Genomic DNA, 20,341 nt, shown 5'->3' with positions numbered 1-20,341 from the left:
CAATGCATACGGTATGAATAAGTACATCATAATGAAACAGATAGAAAGTATGATTTGCTACGCTCGATCCTGGTGTTGTAGTGAAGATTACTTTGAGTAGCTGGAATGTACCATTGCTCACAGCCATTCTCTGACATTATCAGCTTGCCCAGAGACTTGCACCGTAGCAGTGTTCATCCCAATGCTAACCTTGCATGTTATCCCAGGCTTCCCGTGGTAGAGGCATTTAATTGACATTTGCCTTTTACCACACCCCAAAAAACTCCATCACTGAAAGAGAGAAGAGGGTGGTGAAAACTAATGCCCAGAAAGGAATGCCTTACCTTGAGATACATAACAAGGACAATCAGTTTTTCTAGAGCATGTTTTTAAACCCCACCATTCCTACTATACACAGAAGCCCAGTACTATAAGACAACACAGCTTCCACACAGCTATTCTGAGACATCTTCAAAACAGACATAAACTGACAGCAATTTATTAAGTTCTCATGGGCCTGCTGCTAAGAGCTTTATTACACTGCCTTATTGGTACTCTTTACACACTGCCTGCAATCTACAATAAATACTACTCGGCTTCAGACCTGCTGCCACTTTTTTTTGTATGTTACGGTCTCACAATTGTTAACTGCACAGAAGCAGACAGAGGTAAAAGAAAGCTTTTATTTCAGTGCATCTCCTCACTGAGGCTCATCACACATAAAACAAGTTGAAAGAGATGGTCCCAGGGCTCTTAACAAATCCATCTCAAAACTTATGCCTAGGGCAGAAGAACCACTCCTGCAGGCCAGAGTAGGAAGCCCGAAACAGCAGCACAGGGTTGTGCTTCTTGGCTACAGCCTGCTCACTCCATAGGCACCGTGTCCAGTTCATTCAGGAAACGCTGACACTTTCCCATCAGTATCTTGATGGCTTCAGTCACCAGCACATCTGGAGGCAAGATACCTGTCGACTCCACTGAAACTGCACAGAGATACAAGTCAGCACGGCTACTGCACAGCTTCAGCCTGCAGCTGGCTCCAGCATTTGCTCCTCATCTTCCCTTACGCTGTACTTCTGCAAGCCAGACCTTTGCAGCTGGAAGAAATAAGCCATCAAGAAGCACGAACACATCCTACCCCGAAGCTGCACAAAACCACAATCTCAGTGGGTCCCCACAGGAATACAAACATAGGAAGACCAACGATGCCAGGGAGAAGTGGGAGACTGAGACCAAAGTACACATTCTGGCCAGCCCCTGCTTGTTTGCACAAAGCAGAATAGGGCTCTCTGTTCTACAGAAAATGGGCCACTTACAGATGTAATGATTTCGCACTCTTGCTAGGCGCACAAGGTTTTTCAGACCCTCATGTCGGAAGACTTCCCTGCTGAATGTGTCCAACCGTGCATTGGCTACTCTTGCCACCTTTTTTCCTAAAAGGAGAAAACAAAACAAGATGGGCAGCGGCAGCAGATGGGTACCTTGGGGTCACAAAAGCCTCAAGCAGGAGAGGCATCAAAGCCACATATAGAAGAATTAGCACATCCCTAACACAAAACTCCAGCCTGGCAGAATTCATTTTCTTGAACAGTTCCAAGCCAAACACAGCCTGTATGTACTCCTGGGCAGGACACAAGTCCTCTCCATGCTCAGCTGCTACAAAGAACAAGCTTGCTACCCAGACAGCTAAAGAGTACCATGGGGCTCTACAGACAGGCATGACACACCTAAGCATTTCAGAGACATCTCAGTTCATCACTGAAAACATCTGTGTGGGACAGCCGCTCAGCCAATACAACCAGGCTCAAAATAGCACAAACTGTTGCTGATCAGCAAGACAACATCATAGTGTGGGTTTTTTTTCCCTACATGGTTTGGCTCTCTATTGTCTCTATTCAAATTCTGCTAACACTTGTTAGGAACAAGGCACTTAACAACTAGGAAGAAAGTACCTTTGATGTTCTGGATCTCGATGACTCCAGGGGAAAAGCACTTCTGTAACATCTCAGCTGCCTCATCCTCAATAGGCTGCAGGAGAGTAATGTCAGGAAGCAGTCGATAACTAGCTGTGGCCACAGGAGAAAACTTGGCATGATCTTTACCTGTACAAAGAGTTAAGAATTAAGGGTGAGGACAGGCCTCAGGGTCAAGCCCGTTCTCCACTGTTTCCCATCACATAGCTGTGCTCAAGTGCAAGCACCAGCACACCTGCTCCCAAGCCCAGACCCAGCACTCACCTATGCCCTTGACACAATGCATGAGCACATCTATTTCCTGGCCAGGTCGCAGCAGTGCTATGAGGATGTCATCATGGACAGGTCGGAAGTCAGCATCTGGAAAGAGGTCTGTCTGATTCCCCAAGGGCACCCATGTCATGTGCTTACTGTACACTGCCAAGAGAAGGCACAAACATCAGCCAGCTGCTGCCTCAGAAAACAGGTTGCTGACCTGTATGAGACTGGGGATGGCAAAAGTAAGCTCTGTATACTGTGAGGGAATTGGCTGTCTCTGCTCACAAGGCTAAATCCCAAGAGAGAGAAAGAAAAAAGTGAACAAGAGAAAAAACAAAAAGCTGCACCTACTTTTAGGACAGGCAGAAAGAGCTCTCACCTTTGTGATTGAAATACAGTTCATTTGGGTCTGATGATTCCTTGGCTGCCTGAGGATTCCGGCTGCATTTTATTTTCAGCTGGAACTGCAGAGTATCAATTTCCGTCCCCTCTTCGTCTCCTGGAAAGGGCAAAACAGTATCTTTATGGAATTGCACTTCCGCTCTGTTGAAGCATATCCAGAGATGGGCCACAAAAATGATCCAAGGGATGGAACATTTCTCCTATGAGGATGGACTGAAAGAGCTGGGGCTGTTCAGCCTGGAGAAGAGAAAGCTGCAGTGAGACCTGGAAGCGGCCTTTCAGTACCTAAAGAAGGCATACAATAAAGAAAGGGACAGACTTTACAGCAGGATCTGCTGTGATAGTACAAGAGAAAATGGGCTGAACCTTGTAGAAGGTAGATTTGCTTTAGATATAAAGTGAGAGCGGTGAAAGTGAGAATGGTGAGGCAACTGAAACAGGTTGCCCAGAGATACTGTGGATGCCCTGTCCTTGGAGACTTTCAAAGCAAGGCTGGACAGCACTCTGAGCGCCTGATCTAGCTGTAGGTGTCTCTGTTCACTGCAGGAGACTTGGACCAGATGGTCTTCAGGGGTCCCTTCATGCTCTTATGGCGTCACCCTAGCTCCTCATTATGGGCTCCACCCTCACCACCGCTGCTTAACCCGAGACCCTCACCTTGGTTCCTGTACTCAAAGAGTCGAGGGTCGGCCCGGATGGGAATAAGGCCCAGGCGGTGCGCCAGGATCTCATCCTGCACGATGGACGTGTTGTTGTACACAAACACTTTTTCCACAGCCATCGTTGGCACCTCAGGGAGACAAGAGACCAAGGCGGTAAGATGCCTACCACAGTATCCACATACGGACTATCCACCCGCACCGGCACCGTTCTCGCCACCCCTTCCCCCAGGAGCCGCCCCAGCCCCGCGGTACCTCGGCGAGCAGGATGCGGCGGAAGGCGTTGGCGATGGCCGCGTCGATTCCCACCATGTCGAACTCCAGCAGGCCGTCCTCCTCCCGCACCACGTCCACGCGGAACGCCTGCACGGGCCCCGCGCCGCGTCACACCAGAACCGACCACGGGGCCCCGCCGCCGCCCTCACTCACCTCCTCGAAGCGCCGCGGGTCCCACGCGTCGTCGTAGCCGGGGTAGTTGCCGGGGAAATCGGTGGTGTGGACCTGCGGGAGGCGCAGCCTGTGAGGGAGCGGGGGGCGAGGCGTGAGCCGCCCCGCAGCCCGCCGCTCTACGCACGTTGCGGACGCCGAACTCGCCCAGCACCACGCGCTCCCGCATCTCGTCCGTGCTCCGCTTGGCCGCCATCGCCGCCGGAAGCGGGAGGGCCGGGCCCGCCCAGGCGCGGCCGCGCCGCACCGCCGCACACAAGATGGAGGCGCCACTCGCACGCTCTCTCGCGAGATCCGGCACGGCGCCCGCGGAACCGTCACGTCCGCGTCCCCCTCCTTCCTCGGAGCTCGGCGGCTCGCAGGGCCGGACATTATGTCCGCGCCGGGCGGCGGCAGGAACGGCCCCGCCGAGTGGGGCGGCTTTGAGGACAACGTGCAGGTGGGGCCGTCCCTCGCGGGCGCCGTGGCGGGGAGAGCAGGGCCCGGGCGGGCGCTGACGCTCTGTTCCCCGGAGCAGGGCGGCGGCTCCGCCGTCATCGACATGGAGAACATGGATGACACGTCGGGTTCCAGCTTCGAGGACATGGGCGAGATGCACCAGCGTATGAAGGAGGAGGAGGAAGAGGAGGCGGAGGGCGAGGCGGGGGCCGGCGGGGAGGAGGACGGCGAATTCCTGGGCATGAAGGGGCTGCAGGGGCAGCTGGGGCGGCAGGTGGCCGACCAGGTGAGCGTGCTCCCGCCCCGCGACCGCCCCCGCCGTCCCCTACCCTGCCGCTGCATGCGCCCTTCTCTCTGCAGATGTGGCAGGTGGGGAAGAGGCAGGCCTCCAAGGCCTTCAGCCTCTACGCCAACATAGACATCCTACGACCCTACTTCGACGTGGAGCCCGTCCAAGTGCGCACCAGGTGGGCGGGGAATGCGGGGCTGGAACTGGCTGGCTGGCCCCCACAGCAGTGGGTTTGTGAATCCTTCCCAGCAAAGCTATAGCCCCCGACAGCACGGTTGCCTTTACTTAGTTCATGTAACCCTTTAAAAACGCTCTCTGACCCCCACGAGTCACAGCAGGAAGCATTGGCGGTGGGTGCACGGGATCTGTTGCTTTTTGAAGCATCTTATTAACTCTCCTGATGCCATTCCCTGATTTGCTGTAATGCAGATTGCTGGAGTCCATGGTTCCTGTGAAGATGATCAATTTCCCACAGGTGAGTTCTCTCTCCCATGGCCTGAGTGACTGTTCAGCAGAGACCCTTCAAATTTAATTAGTCTGTATTATTAAGGATCCAAGTTTGTTAGATATTCACCTCCCTCAAAATATTGGTAAATCCTTTCCTACAGTTGTTCCAAACCCCATTCTCACAGAACTGTAATCATAGAATATCCCAAGTTGGAAGGGACTCACCAGGCTCACCAAGCCCAACTCTGGGCTCCACAAAGCACCACCCAAAAATCAGACCATATGGCTGAGGCCATTGTCTGGATGCTTCTTCAACAAGCTCGCTGCTGTGACCACTGCCCTGCGGAGCCTGTGCCAGCACTGCCTTTAACGCTGCTACCCTTCTGCTACCTTTAACGCTGGTACAGTTCTAGAACTCTAGACTTCACCCATTTCTGCATCCTGTTTAACACCACTCTGACTCACCACACAGCCTATTCTGTGTGGCTTCTGTCAGCAGTGGCCTTGCTGATGCTCCTCAGGTGATAAAACTCTGTTGAGATGCTCATTATGCCATTCAGGGTGGAGAGCCTGGAAGACACGAGCACAAACCAAACCTTCCCATCTCTCTCTTTACATGTAGAAGATCGCAGGTGAGCTTTATGGACCCCTCATGCTGGTCTTCACACTGGTGGCCATCCTTCTTCATGGGATGAAGACCTCGGACACTATCATTGTACGGCAAGTCTCAGTGATTAATTTGCGATTTGACCGGGTTTGGGATAGCCATAATGACACTGCAGAGGGAGAGGAAACCTCTTCCATATCACATCAGCATCCTGATAAAAAGCAGATTTGATCTGAAGAAGCACCTTTTGGTTTAGAGAGGGGAGGAAAGTTGCATCAGAAAGTCCTGATGCTCTGTTGCTGGGAGAGTTGGGGTGCAGATCATGGGGCAACCTGCCTGCTGTTAAGGTTAAGCTAGCTATGTGATTATGTTAGGAAAGCTCTGGGTACTCTCTGCAGTGGAACTTAGGTGCTGGCAGGCCTTTCTCTGAGTTCTCTTCAAACTGCTGCTGTCTCCACAGAGGGAAGGCACACTGATGGGCACAGCCATTGGCACCTGCTTTGGTTACTGGTTGGGCGTCTCCTCTTTCATCTATTTCCTGGCATATCTGTGCAATGCCCAAATTACGATGGTGCAGATGCTGTCGCTGTTGGTATGTATGGATGGGGCTGCCCCAGGATGGATGCTGGCTGTAGGGTGCTCCAGAGGGAGAGTGACCTGTGAGCTTTTCCTAGAAACATCTTTGTAAATTAGTGGTCCCAGATGACCATAATCCTGTTGCATCAGGACAACTTGGAAATCCAAGAAGCTCTTTGGACCTGACCTGTCCCAGAGATAGCACAAAGCAGCTGTTTCTGCTTGCAAGTTTCCCACTTAGGGAGATTTCCATTTTTCTGGGATCAGAAGCTTTTTCCTTCTGTTTCCTAGACTGCTGCAATCTCTGACAATCATGCGAATCCTTCAGACAGATTGGCTGGGTGTGAGCTGCTGTTAAAACTGTAGTGCTGTTTGACATTCTAGCTGGGAGCATGCGGTTTGTGAAGTACTGCCTTGCTAAAACATTGCAAATGTAGGCTGCTCATTGCTCAATGACCCTTTGTGTGCAGGTGACAACTGTAACATGGATGTTTTTGTTTTGTCAGGGCTATGGCCTTTTTGGACACTGCATCACTCTGCTTGTCACCTATAATATCCACTTCCATTCCCTCTTTTATATTTTCTGGTTAGTCGTTGGTGGACTTTCTACACTTCGAATGGTAAGTGACAGGCAGTCCAGAGAGGAGGAAAGTGTTTCTTGCTTTCTGATCCTTGGGCTAGGCAAGTGATTCCACAGCTGGGTAAGGTGCTTAAAGAACAGCCTGATGCTTCTGGGTCATATGGCTACTAGTGTGTGGCCTGGCTGACTGTCCTCACCCATTCTGACAGCTGCAATAAGCCTGCTGTCTTATGTCCCCTGCTGCTCCAGAGAAACTTGCCTGAGCCTCCTGAACACTTGGTGAAACTGGGCAAGATTCATCTACCCAAAACAAAGTCAGATTACTCAGAATTTCTTGGTGCCACCTGTGAGAAAGGCTCTGAGTGGTGTTTCTACCAGCTCTCACTATTTAAACCATCCTCCTGTGTGCTCCTGAATGCAGTGCCAGAGGCTGATGTTGCAGTTATCCAGTCTCTTAGTCTCCACTTCTCTCCTAGGTTGCTGTGTTGGTGTCACGCACAGTGGGGCATACCCAGCGGCTCATCCTGTGTGGAACTCTTGCTGCTCTGCATATGCTTTTCCTGCTCTATCTGCACTTTGCTTATCACAAGGTGGTAGAAGGTAAGCAAGGGAAACACGATGGCAGTGCCTCTTAGATGTGGGGGAGGAGGAGGTGGTGCTTTTTCCTTTCTCAGAGAGGAAGGATGGGCAGTTTAGAACTGACCTAAGGGCATCTGGGCCAGTTCCATGCCCAAGAGTGACTAGCACTACCACTGTTAGCAGGAGATGTCAAAATAGGTCAGCATGTTAATGTGGGGTAGTCTGTGTGTGCAGTACTCAAGACAAGCTGCAAGCAGGCTTCATCTTTCCCCACAAGTATTAAAGCAGTGACTATTTTTATTGTCCAGTCCCTTCCTGAACCTTGCTAAAATCAGGCTGCTTTACTCTGATGAGGAAATATGTCATTAAAGTCTTTCCTTCTTTACCTAATACCTTTATTATCTTAAGTTGTACAGCACAGCAAAAGCTGCATCCTCTGCAGTCAGTACTTTCTACCAGGCTATACAGATTCAGTGGTCTTTGTGTTTTGTTGTTTTTCTTTTAACAAACTATTAGTCTCCTTTAAAAAAAATAAAATAAAATAAATTGAAATTGCATAATTTTGGCATAGCATCACAAGTCCTTTTAGAGCTAAACACTGTTCTTTCCTGGCTCCTGATTTGTGGCCAAGGTTCTCAGCCCTAATATGCAACTTCTCCCATATTTCATTTGCTGAGAATATACTCCAAGCAATTTTCTTCAAGAATCTCCAGGACTGATTATCAGTCTTGAGAGGGTAACTGAGAGGAAGTGCCATCAGCATGCGCACTTCCTTCCAAATATTGCATTGCAGTGATAAAAATTCCATATCACACTTCCAACTGCAATTCCTGATATAAGCCTTGCAGGTATATCTCAAAATGAAAGCAAACAGTTGGTCTAAGAGGAGGTTATGTGCTGGAGTGAAGCAGAAATGATCTGTCAGGCTGCTTTGGCAGAGGAGAGTTCCTAGCAGTCTTTGCTCAGGTCAAATGACAAGGGGCTGGATTTAGCACCCTCAGAGAGAAAAGATCTACACTGCCCTGCCCCAAGGATAAACTCTGATCTGCATGCTGTGGTCTCTGGATGGAGGTGTTTATTGCTGCTTATTCTTGAGGGGCAAGATGTCTCCTCCCACTGCCTCCAAGTCCTGGGCTCTGCCACTTGATTCCAGACAGTAAAACAAGAAGAAACACACCACCTGCTTCTGAACTAATTCTTGCCACTCTCCTCTTCCTCCTGTTTCCTGCAGGTATCCTGGACACGTTGGAAGGACCCAATATGCCACCCTTTCAGAGAGTTGCCAGAGACATTCCAGTTGTTTCCAATGCTGTATTAAATACAACAGCCAAAGCCAATGCATTGACCCTGTAATTGCACAGTCGCGGACTTGCTTCCTTCACTAGTTTCAGGGCTGCATAGGGCTGTAGTAGCCTGCTGCCTCTTAGGAAAGGAACGGAACAGAGATAAGAGTTTTGTTTTGCCTTCCTGGACCTGTCCTTTGGGTTGCAGTTCTGCACAGCTGCGTGGACAGCACCTCCATGACTCAGGAAGACGACGCTCTTCCACCCACCCAGATCTGGGCTGTCTTGAGTAGTGTGGCTCTATTGCCTGCATGTTTAGCTGGGATTTCCTAGCTCGGTTAGTACCTTACCCCTCTTTATGCTTGCTCATGTAACTCCAGGACTGTCTGCTCTATTCCTGTCCTGAAGAGGGAAGAATTAAATTGATGCTGGTTTTGAATGGTGTCCTATGTTTGAGCCTACTTATGGAATGGGAGAGTGTTGTGGGGTCTCTGTGCCGTGATTTATCTTGTCTAGACTGACAGCATAACTCTTTGCACTTTTGTGCTGTCATATTTCCAAGTGTTTCAGGATAGATGACCTGTCTTGGGCAGCTTTTCCATAGCCCAAAAGGGACTTCAGCTACACTGCAGATTTTTAAGAAACATTATGATATTTAACCATATTCTCTTCCTTGTCATGTTCCAGATTGATCCCTCTCTTTCCATTTGGTCAAGCTGCCATCTCACCTCACTGGCCGTTCTCCTGTACGTCAGAAATATATATGTCCCTGTGCTATCACACCTTTCTGTTTGTTTTATCACCCTTCTGCTTGAGTTGCTCTGGGACAGCAGTTCTGACTGCAGTCAGCATGTCTGTGAGCAGGGAGGCTCCAGCAATGATAGGGAAGTAAGTAGAACAGCTCAGGCTAGGCTTACCTGCACTGCAGTAGCTCACAATTGAATAGTTCAGCTGTAGTCTTCCTTCGTTGGTCTAAGAGTGTTAAGATGTGGGCTGGTTTCTGCTTTCAGTCTCCCTCCTGGAAGAAAGGAGCCACACCTAAGAAGCTGACACTCATACTGAAGATAAAAATTAAAAAAAATCCTCTCTCAGTGTGGCTACAATCAGCACAAGGCAGGTAGCATGAAGAACTGCACTCCCCTTTGTTTTATTAGTGGGAGAGGATAGTACTGTTGAGATGAGATTCAAACTAAAGCCAAGGTGTGATGAAAAAGAGGAAAGCAGTGCCAGCTACTGCAGTCAGGCTGCTCATCACTTCAGTTACAGCAATGTCACTGGACATGACTTGAGCATTTCAGTCACAGACCTCCTTTCTACTGTTGCTTATTCCTGAGTTCATCATTTGTTTCCCTTCCAAGAGCACAAAGTTAACCTGCTAACACATGCACAGCAGACCCATTCTCTGACTTTCGCCCCCAGCCCCCAATTTATTTTGGCTGAAGAACACAAGAACAAGTTGCTTGGGAGCATCAGCTATACCATTTGGGCCAGCAACCTCCATGTTTCTTGAGCAATTAAGCCACTTTCAGCACCTAGCATTTCCATTATTTTCAAACTTATAAGAATTTGTTTGTAACTACAAGTCTGGCATTCCCCTTCACTATAACTATGGGAGGTTAGTTTCTAGTTTTCTGACTGCCCATTTCTTGCCCTGGCAGCATAGAATGGGTCTGTTTTTCTCGGTGAAAACTTCTCAAGTGCAGGCAGGGGGAAAGGAAAGGAGAAAGAGATGACTGCCACTAGAAAAATTCCAGACAAGAAGAAAAACAGGGACAAAATAACACTGCTGATCTGTGGGCATCATTGAGAAGACCTGTGCTCCCTTTCTATGCCCTGTCATTTAGCTAGGTCAGAACGACAAAGCTGCACCTGTGTTTTCACTCAAAGTACAGGAGAGCTACAAGAGAAATCTTCATGCTCTCCCTGTGCAGCTTATGTGTCCTGTCTGCTAGGGACAGATGACAAGAGTAATGACAAACCACCCTCTCAGATGCTGTGGGCCTTGCTCTTCTCCAGTTCCACAGAGGTCATTCCCTGTGCAGCAGCTGGAGCTTGAAACATTTTCTACTACCAGAACTTTGGTGCTCTGCTGAGACATTCAGACTTTCTCCTTTTACTGACAGAGGGGGACATGGTTTTGCAGAGAAATGCATGTGTGCTGCAGTTCCTTAGAGCAGGCTGAGCACACTGCCTTAGTCAGGTCCCTGTGGGAGGGCAGGTCAGTTTTACACAAGTCCTCTAGTTATCAGTGCAAGCCTTACATCCTCATCATGCCAGACACTCTCCACCTTTAATGCCTTTGTTTCCTGCCATGGCTTTTGCAGGAAATCTAAAATAAGTTTCTCCCTCCTCCCCTGCAGCATATCTAAAGTAATTCCTCACACCTGTGGCTGTTGAGGAAGGGTAATGCTACAAGAACTGTGTAAGCCTTTTTAATTAAAGCTGAAATAAATATGAGGCTGTCACATTAGAAAGAGGAAGGTAAAACATCGATGCATTCTATGGTCTCCTCTCCTCTGCAGTACGTGGAGACCAACCCTTTTTACAGTCCATTGCACCTGGTGTAACCTTAGTTATGTTCTGGGTTACAGGTATTCTGTTTGTTCTCCCATTTGTCTTTCTCCTTATGTCTAGTCTCACTCTAGCTGCTCATCACCTGCTGTTCTTCCCTATTTATATGTCAGCCATTAGTGGCATCAGTCTAGGGGGTCAGCTCTCATCTCCCATGCCCCAGCAGGAAAACAATAAATCACCTTCCTCACTTCTGCTGGGTAACTGCACATGACAAGGAAGTAATACCTAGCTCTCGACAAAATACCACTGCCAAATTTGCCTCTGCAAAGCCCTCAGTGAGGCTTAGCGAGACAAGCTTTGAACCACTTGCTCCTTTACCACTAATCCCAGTGTATATGAGCTTAAAGCAAGGTAGGATATTCATCTTCCTGATGTACTCTTGCACCTGAGTGCAGGCACTGAAGATGCCATCACTAGGGCTTCAAAGCCAGGCTGCTGCTGTCAACTGAAGTGGGACATGTCCCAGGGGCTCTCTTCCAAGTGCCTCTCTAATAACAGCCTGCTGAAGGAAGCATGGGTTAATTAGTGCGTGGAGGTGATTATCAAGTGAAACTAAGTGCAGTCTTCCACTCAATCTGCGCTGATCAGCAGCTGTTACTTAGACAGACCACTATGACATTCACCCTGTACCACCTGCAGCCCTGCAATATACAGGATTGTCTTCTTACTTGAACCATTTAATGGCTTCAGAGATCAGGAACTCCTTTTTTGAAAACTATCACCGGTTGGATACAGACAGCTGCTGTTTATATCCCAGAACAGATATACTGCCAGGTTGTGGTTCACTCCTGGTGCAGCCTGCAGATGCAATTCCAAGCCTGGGCACCCATGTGCAACAGGAAATGCAATGTGCATGGTGGTGCATACGTTTGGCTGCAGTCAAAGCCTTAGAGTTGACATCAGAGACCCTTGGTCTCATCTAGGACATAACATGCAGCTAGTGGCTCAGGTGACCCGCTCCTCCATTTAACAGGAGAAAAACTGCTTAACAATCCCCTCCATATTCTGTTTTTCCACTCCTCTCTCATGGTATGACTTGCAAGCAAAGCAGAGAAGCTTGGGTTTGTCCCTTAGTTACCCAGTGGACTGGAATTCACTTGAGTGCTGCCATATACAGCAGCCAGGCTTTCCCCTTAAGAGATTAGCTATGTGCAGAAAGCTGCCTACTTATGTGGTTTAACCTAATTTCCACATCACTGGCTTCCTTTTTCAGCTCACTGGAGTTGAAACAACACAGGCCCTGCTTCATATTTCTCTCCAACTACAGCATTACAAGAAGGTGGAAAAGAGCAATTCCCTGATCCATATCAGAAAATTAAAAGGGCATCACAAACATCCCTCACATCTCTCATCAGGTTGCGTGCTGCAGAGGTGAACAAACCTACAGCACTTCCTGAAGCCCTTCAGACTTTCCAGCTACCTCCTTGCACTGGCCAGGGGACACAACATGAGGCAGGTCTGCTTCCTTGCCATGAGCATGAGGCACGCTGCTGCCACCTGAGGACACGTCCATCCCCCCAGCCCCCTCCTTCCAGGCTCTACCCCAGCATACATCATTCCTGCAGCAGCAGGAAGAAAACCACTGAAAGGATGATAGATGCCCTCATTTCTTCTGCTTCCTCTGTGCACCCAGCTGTGGCCCAGAACCCTTCACGTGCTGCCCTACTTCTATGAGAGGAAATCACATTAAATTAATCCACCAGGAGCTCCTCACAACCCCACTGATACCACCCCTGCTGTGCACAGCTTTCCACACCTTCATGCCACAATGCAACCAGCTGTGGAAGATGGCACGTCACTGTTTTTCCATATTTTTGTTAGCTCAGCCCTAACTTCTGACCCTGGGCCATCCACCCCACTCAAGCTCATTCTAGTAGTAGCCAACAGAACTCCAACCCCGCCTTGTACCCAAGGGACGATAAGGAGCCTCGAGCCCCATCCTCCACCCCACTCTCCATACATACGATGTGCCGTGAACCCACTCAGAAAACCCCTTGGCCCCGACCCGCCTGCCCCAGACACCAGACACGGCTCACACTGACCTGCAGACCACTGTGCCACGCGTGCCGGGACCAAGACTGAGGATCAGCAGGTTTCAGCAGATAAAGCCAACGGGCGGTTACTGCCCAGCCCGGGGCACACCATAGCCCAGCGACTTCGGTCCGTTCTCGGGGACTTCGCCTGCACCCCCTCTTCTGAGTACCAGAGGACGGCAGAAGCTCATCGCGTGCCTCGAGTGGCGGCGGGGCACAAAATGGCGGCGTAACCGGCGGGGCGGGACGGGCCGCTCTGCGTGGGGCGGGAAGAGGGAGGGGGCGGAGCGGCCCCGCAGGTGCGGGCGGGGCGGGAGCTACTGCCGGCCCCGGCTGGAGCGGCGGGTCGGCACGGCGCGTTCTTTCTTCGGCCCCGCTCCGGATCAGCCCACGCCGATGGCTCCCTCGGGCCCCGCTGCCCGCTGCGGGGAGCGGGGCGGCCCGGCGGCCGCCGGTAAGGCTGCGCGGTGACGCCCCCGGGGCCGCGGTGGGCCGGGCCGGCAGCGCCCGGTGGCGGCGGCGTTGGCGCTCGCCCCGGCCCGCAGCGCGCAGCGCGGCTCCCTCTCGGCGCCGCGGGCTAGGCGGGCTGCGGCTCCCCGAGCGGGCGGAAGATGCTGCCGGGGTCCATCCAGATCTCCGGGGAGACGCTGTCGGGCGCGGAGATCCGGGACATCTGTGAGAGCCTGCGGGAGAACTCGGTGCGGCTGCTGTCGCTGCGCGGCTGCCAGCTCTCGGAGCGCGACTTCGGGCACGTCTGCCGGGGGGTGGCCGAGTCCCGCTCCCTGGCGCAGCTCAACCTCAACCTGGGCATCGTCTCCAACATCAACCGCGTCAAGCAGCTGGCCGAGGCCCTGAAGACCAACCGCTCCGTCCAGTCCCTCTTGTGAGTAGTGGGGAAGCGGCGGGTGCCCGGCAGGGTCTGCCCAGCCTGGTGGGGACAGAGGCTGCCGGCCAGCCCCGGCGCGAGGAGCAACGTCCTTGATGCTGCAGACGCCAATCCATTGCCCTTCACTGGGCCTGGGGACCTAACTCTGCTCTCATCTGGTTGGCGTGGTTTCATTTGTCTCCCCAAACCTGGGTGGCTCTGGTGCTGGGAAGGACCTCCCTGAGCCTTGCCAGCGTCCTCCACTGCCCTTCATCCCTGCTGGGAGAGGAGTGCCTCTGCAGGGCCTTCCTAGCACATTTTCCCCATCTGACATTAGAATCATCCTCCTCTACTTCTCCCTCCTCCTCGGGTTAGCTAGCTCCTGGGCTTCCTCCGTGGTGATTTCCCTTTTACCTCTGCAGTCTCCATGGGAGTCCCCTGACAGATGCAGGCTTGGCTCTCCTCAACCCTGCGCTCTCCATCCACCCCTCGCTGGTGGCTTTGGACCTGGGAGACTGCATGCTGGGTGATGAAGGCATCAACCTCATCTGTGGACTCTTGCCACCTGACGGGGCTAAGTCTGGTAAGCACGAGGGCTGTGGGCTGCATGGAAGGCAATGGAGCTTTACACAGAGCAAACGGACACAGCTAAAATCCTCAGCCCTGGGAGAGGCAGGCTCTGTAACTTGGGCTGAGGGACTTATTTTCCCAACTCATGTAAAGCAGAAAAACCAAGTGATAGAAGAGCAGTTCCCATGGGCTTTCTGCTATCATTTGTCCTGCAGGCAGCTTGTTGCTCAGGGACCAACAGGTTGCTTCTGGTTCATGACAGGAGCGCTTGATACTGGAGGAGGGAACAACTTGGATTTTTCATTTATTATTTTGCACTAGCCTGTCGATAATCACCACAGATAAATACATGGTGTGCTTCTCACCCCACTCTTGGCTTTACTGTCAGCACCCAGAAATTATCCCTGCAGATGGGTGCACACATGGAGTGTGTAGATGGTCAGAGCCTCAGTGCTAAGGCTCAGATCTTTACAGGGGATGATCTTTAGAGCTCTGAGGCCCCACTTAAAAGGGGAACTATCATATACCGGGTAAAACTACCTCTCTCCCTGGCATTCAGAGTCTTTTCCACAGACTTCTGCCTGCCCATGTTCACAGTGCCACTGATTCTGTTATCTCAGTTTGTCACCACTCCTGGGTTTAGGCTGTCCCTGTGATCCTCGCTGACCTATCACCTCATGCCACCTACTCCAAACCCTTTAGTCTGTTGGAGTACAGGAGATGCATCTCCTGGTTAGCTGAACTCATTCCATTCTGACTGCTCTGGTGACCCTCAGACTCTGGTTTGGCTTCTCTCTCCTCTCCAGGCCTCAAGGAGCTGACACTGAGTGCCAACCCAGGTGTCACAAGCAAAGGCTGGGGCCGCCTGGCCATTGCTGTGGCTCACAGCTCCCAGCTCCGAGTGCTGAACTTGGACTACAACCCCCTGGGTAAGCTGGGGACCAAGGGATACTATGCTCCCACCTGTCTGTGTTTGTGCTATTTGCTTTGGTGGGTGGCTGGGAACCCAGCTGTTGATGGGCAGCAGTGTCACCAGCAGGACAGGGCAGCTTGTTGCACTGTCTTGCCTGGCCCCCAGCAGAGACCTCACCCTGATGGGTGCCCACAGCAGTAAGGAAGCCAGCCCTGCTGTCCAGTGTAATGTGGCCTTGAGACCTGCTGAAGGAGCGGAAAGGAGGCAGTGGCCTGCCTGTGTGTCATCATGTTTGACCTTTCACTTCTTCCCTGTACCTGAAGGCCTTGTACCAGGGCCCATGGCAGAGGCCCTAAAAGCCCCCCTTGCTCCTCCCTTCTCTTTTCCACGGAGCAGGGGGAAGGAGGAGAGCCTGGCATAGGTTGCCATAGAAACCAACTCTCTCCAGCTCTACTGTGAGGTGGTGAGGAGGAGAACAGGCCATGCCTCCCTAACCCAGGCACGGGCTGGGCACTTCCCACCTCACCAGACCCTGTCAGACCAGGTCACCCTCCAGAACAGCAAAGACCCCAGGGTGTTACCTTGTGTCAGCCTGGTTTTCCTCAGGAGAGGATGCGTCACAGTCCTGTGTCCCCAGGAAATTCCAAGAGAACACCCTGGTGTCTCTTTCCTTCACTGGCATTGATCTCTAATGCTCCCAGTTCTGCTGCACCACCCCAGAAGTCTCCCCCCTTTCCAACGTGACAGCCTATTAGCTGGCACAGGCCTCAGCCACACTCTAACTTTCCCTTAGGCTATTTCAGGTCCTTATTGGGAGTCTGAGATCCTTTTCAGGGAAGGTGAAAGGTCCTCGCAGCCTTGAGTAGGAAGGAGATGTGGGCAGATGCAGTTCCTTGGGGTATAAATTAAATTTCCCTCAGTTAACAACTTTTTTTTCCTGAGGTAGCCAAGATTTAGAAGTTGTCCAATGGCAGAAATTTGCAGAGGGTGTTTCCATGACAGCCGCACAAGAGCAGGGCTTGTATATGAGTGAAGGCAGGCACTGCTCACAGCCCTGGCTTGCTTCTCCTATAGGTGACCAGGTAGCCGGGATGCTTGCTGTTGCTGTGGCCTCCAGTCGAACCCTTGAAGTTTTGGATTTGGAGGGAACAGGACTCACCAACCAATCAGCCCAGGTAAGGAAACCTGTTACTCTTACATCATCATTGCAGTGTAAAGGAAATAGGTCCTGACCATTTATATAGGGGCAGAATACCTTCCTTCGCTTCCACCTAGAAATGTTGTTGCTGCTTTCCTGTCCTGTTGCATTCAGCCACAGGAGGAGCTCAGAAGCCACAGATTCAGCCCTGGGGCTCTTTTGGCTCCTTCAAGTCAGCAGGGAAAAGTCACACAGCTCTATTTGGTGAATTTGTAGTGGAGGATCAGAGCTAAAGCACTGTGTACAGATGGGGGCAAGGCATGGTAGCATAGGCTTTCCCCTGAGAGATGGGACTTAGCTGGGTATGTGGGAGCAACAGGATGTAGAGCAGTTCCCTTCTCTTTGGACAGAGCAAAAAAATCTGGGCTCAGCTCTTCCCACAGGAATATGGGAAGTCCTCAGGCTCTTAGAAAGTCTGGCAAAGGGAGGTCAAAGCCAAGGGACGGTGGAGGTAGAAAGAGGAGGGCTGGAGTTTGCAGGGAGATGGTGCTGAAACTCTCGCTGTTGAACTTAGCTGCAGTTTATGCTTCTTGTCAGCCTGCTTATCTCTTTCTGCTCAGACCTTGCTAGACATGGTAGAGAATTACCCCACGGCCCTACGGACACTCATCCTGTCAGAGAACAACATCAGTCCTGAGCTGCAGCAGCAGATCTCTGACCTGCTCTCAGAGGGCGAGGAAGAAGAGGAAACGGAAGCTCGTGAAGTCACAGCCAGGGAGAAGAACCCCTGGATCTGCCAGAACAGTAAGAGCTCTGGGGCCTGGCATGGTGGGGTTGGCAGAAAGGAATAGGGGTGCCTAGGGTGTTTCCTAGTGCCACTTATCTCTCAGAGTGGGATTGGTTAGTGGTATCTGTCCCTTACCCCTGTGAGCTGGAATCCAGACAGCCTCCATCTATGACCTTCATGTTTAATAGTGTTGGGCTGAGCCATGCTTGGAAAAGGAACTTCCAAGGACAGTGCGGCTGCTGCAGAGAGTAGGAACAGCATCTCAAAGGCATTTTTACTGATGCCGCAGGAATAAAATCTTTGTGCACAGTCTTAAAACCAAGGGCAGGAACATTAAAATCTCAGGGGTCTTTGCCAGATATCCTAGCCAAAACTCATGTCATTCCTCACTGCTTCCAGAACTGGCACAGGATCCTGTCCCTGTGGCCTAAGCTTGTGAGAGTTTGGCCAGGTACCACAGCCTGTCTGTGCAGTGGCTTGTAATATAGGTATGTGAAGGAAATACCGATAGGCTGTTGTGTGTGTGTACACAGTATTGTATGTTATCATATCTGCATTATGATCCTGTTGGTTTGTTAGATTTTTTTCTTTTTTCCTTCTCCCCATTCTACTAGCAGATTAGCAGACAAGCACAACCACTCTCAGGACATCTGGTCCTTCAGTTGTTAGAGCCATAAATCTCCTTTGCTGGCAGCTCTGACCACTTTTGGGACCCAGTTTTTAGTAACAGATTCCCCACAGCAATTTTGAATGTGTAGGATCTGGATCCAAAGCATGCAGGCACTAAACATCTCCCCCGACACAACCAGGAAAAACAGTTTTTCTTGATGTTTGTGAAGTATTTTGGATGAGAAACTGGTACTCTACTGGTTTCTGACTTGGTGTGCATTGCCCATCCTTTTGCATCAGCGTCACTTGGCCTGGGAAGAGTTGCCGAACTCCTGGCTGGGGCTCCATACCACTGAAAGGCCAGAGAGCTGTCCTCACCTTCCTGGAGCCAGGCTGAGGAGGGCTGCACAAACCCTCTGTTCATGCAACACAGCAAATCAGGATTTCCAGACCTCTGCTGCCACAAAATGTCGGCTTGCCTGCTGACATCCTGGGGAGGCTGTGCCACCACCCCAGGTGGGTTCAGTCTGTGGCTGCCTGCCAGCTCATCCTTGCTGGACACTGGCTTTAGAGCTGAAAAGATTCCATTCATCACATGCAGGTTTAAAGGGGAAGAGATGACTAAATACACAGCTGGGTCAGCAAGACCAGTAACTGCATGTATGTGTCAGGAAGGTGCAGGGGGGTTAGACGGATGTTCCTGACAGCCAAGTACTCCAGGCTGCTGGGACACAACAAATACAGGTGCTCACCCTGGTCTCTTGCAGCAGTCTTTACCTTCCTACCTTCTCCCTGCCCAGGTGTGTTACAACAGTGACCACCACCCCACCAACACCAGCCCCGTCAGCTGCATGACCTGGGCAGGCCTAGCTCCTACTTAATCCCCAAATCCTCTCAGCACTTTGCTTCCATCCTCTAGGGCTGCAGTCCTTCATCCTCGCTCTGGATCTGGAGAGCAGCTCCATGTCCTCCCGCAGCCCCAAAAGCTCACTGTTTTCTCCTTTTCACCACAGATCCCAGCTCCCAGATGGTCTTGATGACGTCAGGCCTCGGTGACAGCCTCTTAGCAGAAACAGAGATGTAGCTGGGCTACTCTGCCTGCTTCTGCCAAGGAAAGTGCTGCACGCATGGCACGCCGGGGTGCACACACCCACCAGCTCCTTGCCTCCGGTGAGCTGCCCCCGGGGTCTCCTCACGCATTTCACGTCCTGTCGATGCTCCCTTGACTCTCTGAGTACTGGAGCCTGGTTTGAGTGAACCTCTACACATCTGTGTCATCACACGCCCCGTCGGCTGCTTGTGATTGTCTGGTTGCTGCATGTGTTACTCACACTGCCCTGCCTCTCCCCATGCCTGGCCGCACCCTGCAGGACACAGGCTGTATTTATTCAGATGTGTATAAGAGATGGTCTTTCTATTGCTTGTTCTGCTGTCACAATCAGAGTTTTATAAAGGTCACAGATGTGGCACTGCTCACAGCTGCCTCAGTCCTTCTGCTCCCGCTACATCGAGGTAATTACACTAACAGAAATAGTGCTAAAAATGGGCATTTCGCTTCCCACATGTACAGGAGGGGGCATAGCACGAGCAGCAGGTGGCAGCACCGCCCAGGGCCGGGCTCTTTGCTCCCTGCGCAGCCCGAGCTCCCTGCTGCCCTGCCCCAGTGAGAACCAGCCTGCCGCAGATGCTACTCACAGCTCGCAGGACAGAGACAAGGGACAAAGAGGCACACTGCCACCCAGGGGTGAGTTTCTGCTGAAGCTGGGTGCCAACTTTAGGCTATTAGGCATGGGCTTCTGCGGTAAAGTATGAGGTGCTGGCAGACTCCTTCACACATCAAACAAGCTCGGTCAGCCCCTCGTGGAATGCACAAGCTCCTCTTGAAGCACAAGATCTGGGACCACAGGTGCAAGAAGGTGGTTCTGCAAGGGTGAAGGATACTAGCTTCCACCTTCCCTTTGTTGCAAGGAAGCAGAGCTCCCTCAGAGGAGATGCCTGCCTGGTCTTGCAGTGAGGTCCAGCATAGTCCTGTTTGCTCTCCTCCAGGCCTTCATTTCTGTTGGAAGTGAGGGCTGGAGCCTGTCTATGGGGTACAGGCTGTGGTGAAGGCTCCAACTAGTGCTGGTATGACAGCTTGCAGCCATGTGTCCCCTGCACTTGCTGAAGTGTAGTAAGGAAGAAGATTGTGTTTCATGACTGGCATTAAGTTGGAAGATTTAATTGTGGCAGCAGCTGCTGCTCAAGGGAACACAGAATAAAATCATTAATTATGGAGTCACGGAAACAAGATGCTTCCTGTGTTACTCCATCCACCTACAGCACAAGGTGCCCAGGT

The 20,341-nt window shown here is 51.4% G+C and overlaps 3 protein-coding genes across 4 annotated transcripts; 2 read left to right on the top strand and 1 right to left on the bottom strand.

The window, feature by feature from the left end:
• Positions 1 to 648: 648 nt before the first annotated feature.
• On the bottom strand, positions 649 to 3,932 carry POLR1C (RNA polymerase I and III subunit C). Of its 2 annotated transcripts, none has more exons than XM_042878239.1 (9): positions 3,846 to 3,932; positions 3,701 to 3,772; positions 3,527 to 3,634; positions 3,270 to 3,402; positions 2,590 to 2,709; positions 2,217 to 2,369; positions 1,932 to 2,081; positions 1,296 to 1,412; positions 649 to 962 (listed from the first exon to the last, which is right to left on the bottom strand). In XM_042878239.1, the coding sequence occupies exons 1-9, from the start codon at positions 3,912 to 3,914 to the stop codon at positions 844 to 846; spliced, it is 1,041 nt and encodes a 346-aa protein (XP_042734173.1). In that variant the 5' UTR covers positions 3,915 to 3,932; the 3' UTR covers positions 649 to 843. The 2 variants fall into 2 exon arrangements, with proteins under 2 accessions (XP_042734173.1, XP_042734182.1); XM_042878248.1 differs by having other exon boundaries at positions 870 to 1,076.
• A 115-nt stretch (positions 3,933 to 4,047) lies between these two features.
• Positions 4,048 to 8,956, top strand: YIPF3 (Yip1 domain family member 3). Its single transcript, XM_042895229.1, has 9 exons — positions 4,048 to 4,157; positions 4,236 to 4,442; positions 4,517 to 4,623; positions 4,875 to 4,920; positions 5,515 to 5,607; positions 5,960 to 6,091; positions 6,582 to 6,695; positions 7,132 to 7,255; positions 8,466 to 8,956. The coding sequence occupies exons 1-9, from the start codon at positions 4,092 to 4,094 to the stop codon at positions 8,585 to 8,587; spliced, it is 1,011 nt and encodes a 336-aa protein (XP_042751163.1). The 5' UTR covers positions 4,048 to 4,091; the 3' UTR covers positions 8,588 to 8,956.
• Positions 8,957 to 13,692: 4,736 nt separating this feature from the next.
• LRRC73 (leucine rich repeat containing 73) lies at positions 13,693 to 19,482 on the top strand. Its single transcript, XM_042881307.1, has 6 exons — positions 13,693 to 14,007; positions 14,412 to 14,572; positions 15,366 to 15,488; positions 16,547 to 16,647; positions 17,231 to 17,414; positions 19,020 to 19,482. Exons 1-6 carry the CDS (start codon positions 13,736 to 13,738, stop codon positions 19,088 to 19,090), a joined length of 912 nt encoding a protein of 303 aa, XP_042737241.1. The 5' UTR covers positions 13,693 to 13,735; the 3' UTR covers positions 19,091 to 19,482.
• The last annotated feature ends 859 nt before the right edge of the window (positions 19,483 to 20,341 follow it).

This window comes from Lagopus leucura, unplaced genomic scaffold, assembly GCF_019238085.1.
Source record: "Lagopus leucura isolate 7727_CA_CO unplaced genomic scaffold, USGS_WTPT01 Super-Scaffold_73, whole genome shotgun sequence".
Taxonomy (NCBI): Eukaryota; Metazoa; Chordata; class Aves; order Galliformes; family Phasianidae; genus Lagopus; species Lagopus leucura.
Note: the sequence above shows the minus strand (reverse complement) of the source record. Positions and strands in the feature narration are given on the sequence as shown.

Excerpts from the sequence above, each read along its gene's own strand:
- LRRC73 (XM_042881307.1), top strand. The coding sequence starts at position 13,736 with ATGCTGCCGGGGTCCATCCAGATCTCCGGGGAGACGCTGTCGGGCGCG. Across the intron at positions 14,008-14,411 it reads CGCTCCGTCCAGTCCCTCTT|TCTCCATGGGAGTCCCCTGA; the intron begins GTGAGTAGTGGG and ends TTACCTCTGCAG. Across the intron at positions 16,648-17,230 it reads TCACCAACCAATCAGCCCAG|ACCTTGCTAGACATGGTAGA; the intron begins GTAAGGAAACCT and ends CTTTCTGCTCAG.
- YIPF3 (XM_042895229.1), top strand. The coding sequence starts at position 4,092 with ATGTCCGCGCCGGGCGGCGGCAGGAACGGCCCCGCCGAGTGGGGCGGC. Across the intron at positions 6,696-7,131 it reads GACTTTCTACACTTCGAATG|GTTGCTGTGTTGGTGTCACG; the intron begins GTAAGTGACAGG and ends CTTCTCTCCTAG. Across the intron at positions 7,256-8,465 it reads TTATCACAAGGTGGTAGAAG|GTATCCTGGACACGTTGGAA; the intron begins GTAAGCAAGGGA and ends TGTTTCCTGCAG.
- POLR1C (XM_042878239.1), bottom strand. The coding sequence starts at position 3,914 with ATGGCGGCCAAGCGGAGCACGGACGAGATGCGGGAGCGCGTGGTGCTG. Across the intron at positions 3,773-3,845 it reads GCGAGTTCGGCGTCCGCAAC|GTCCACACCACCGATTTCCC; the intron begins GTGCGTAGAGCG and ends CGCCTCCCGCAG. Across the intron at positions 2,370-2,589 it reads ACTGTATTTCAATCACAAAG|TGTACAGTAAGCACATGACA; the intron begins GTGAGAGCTCTT and ends TTCTCTTGGCAG.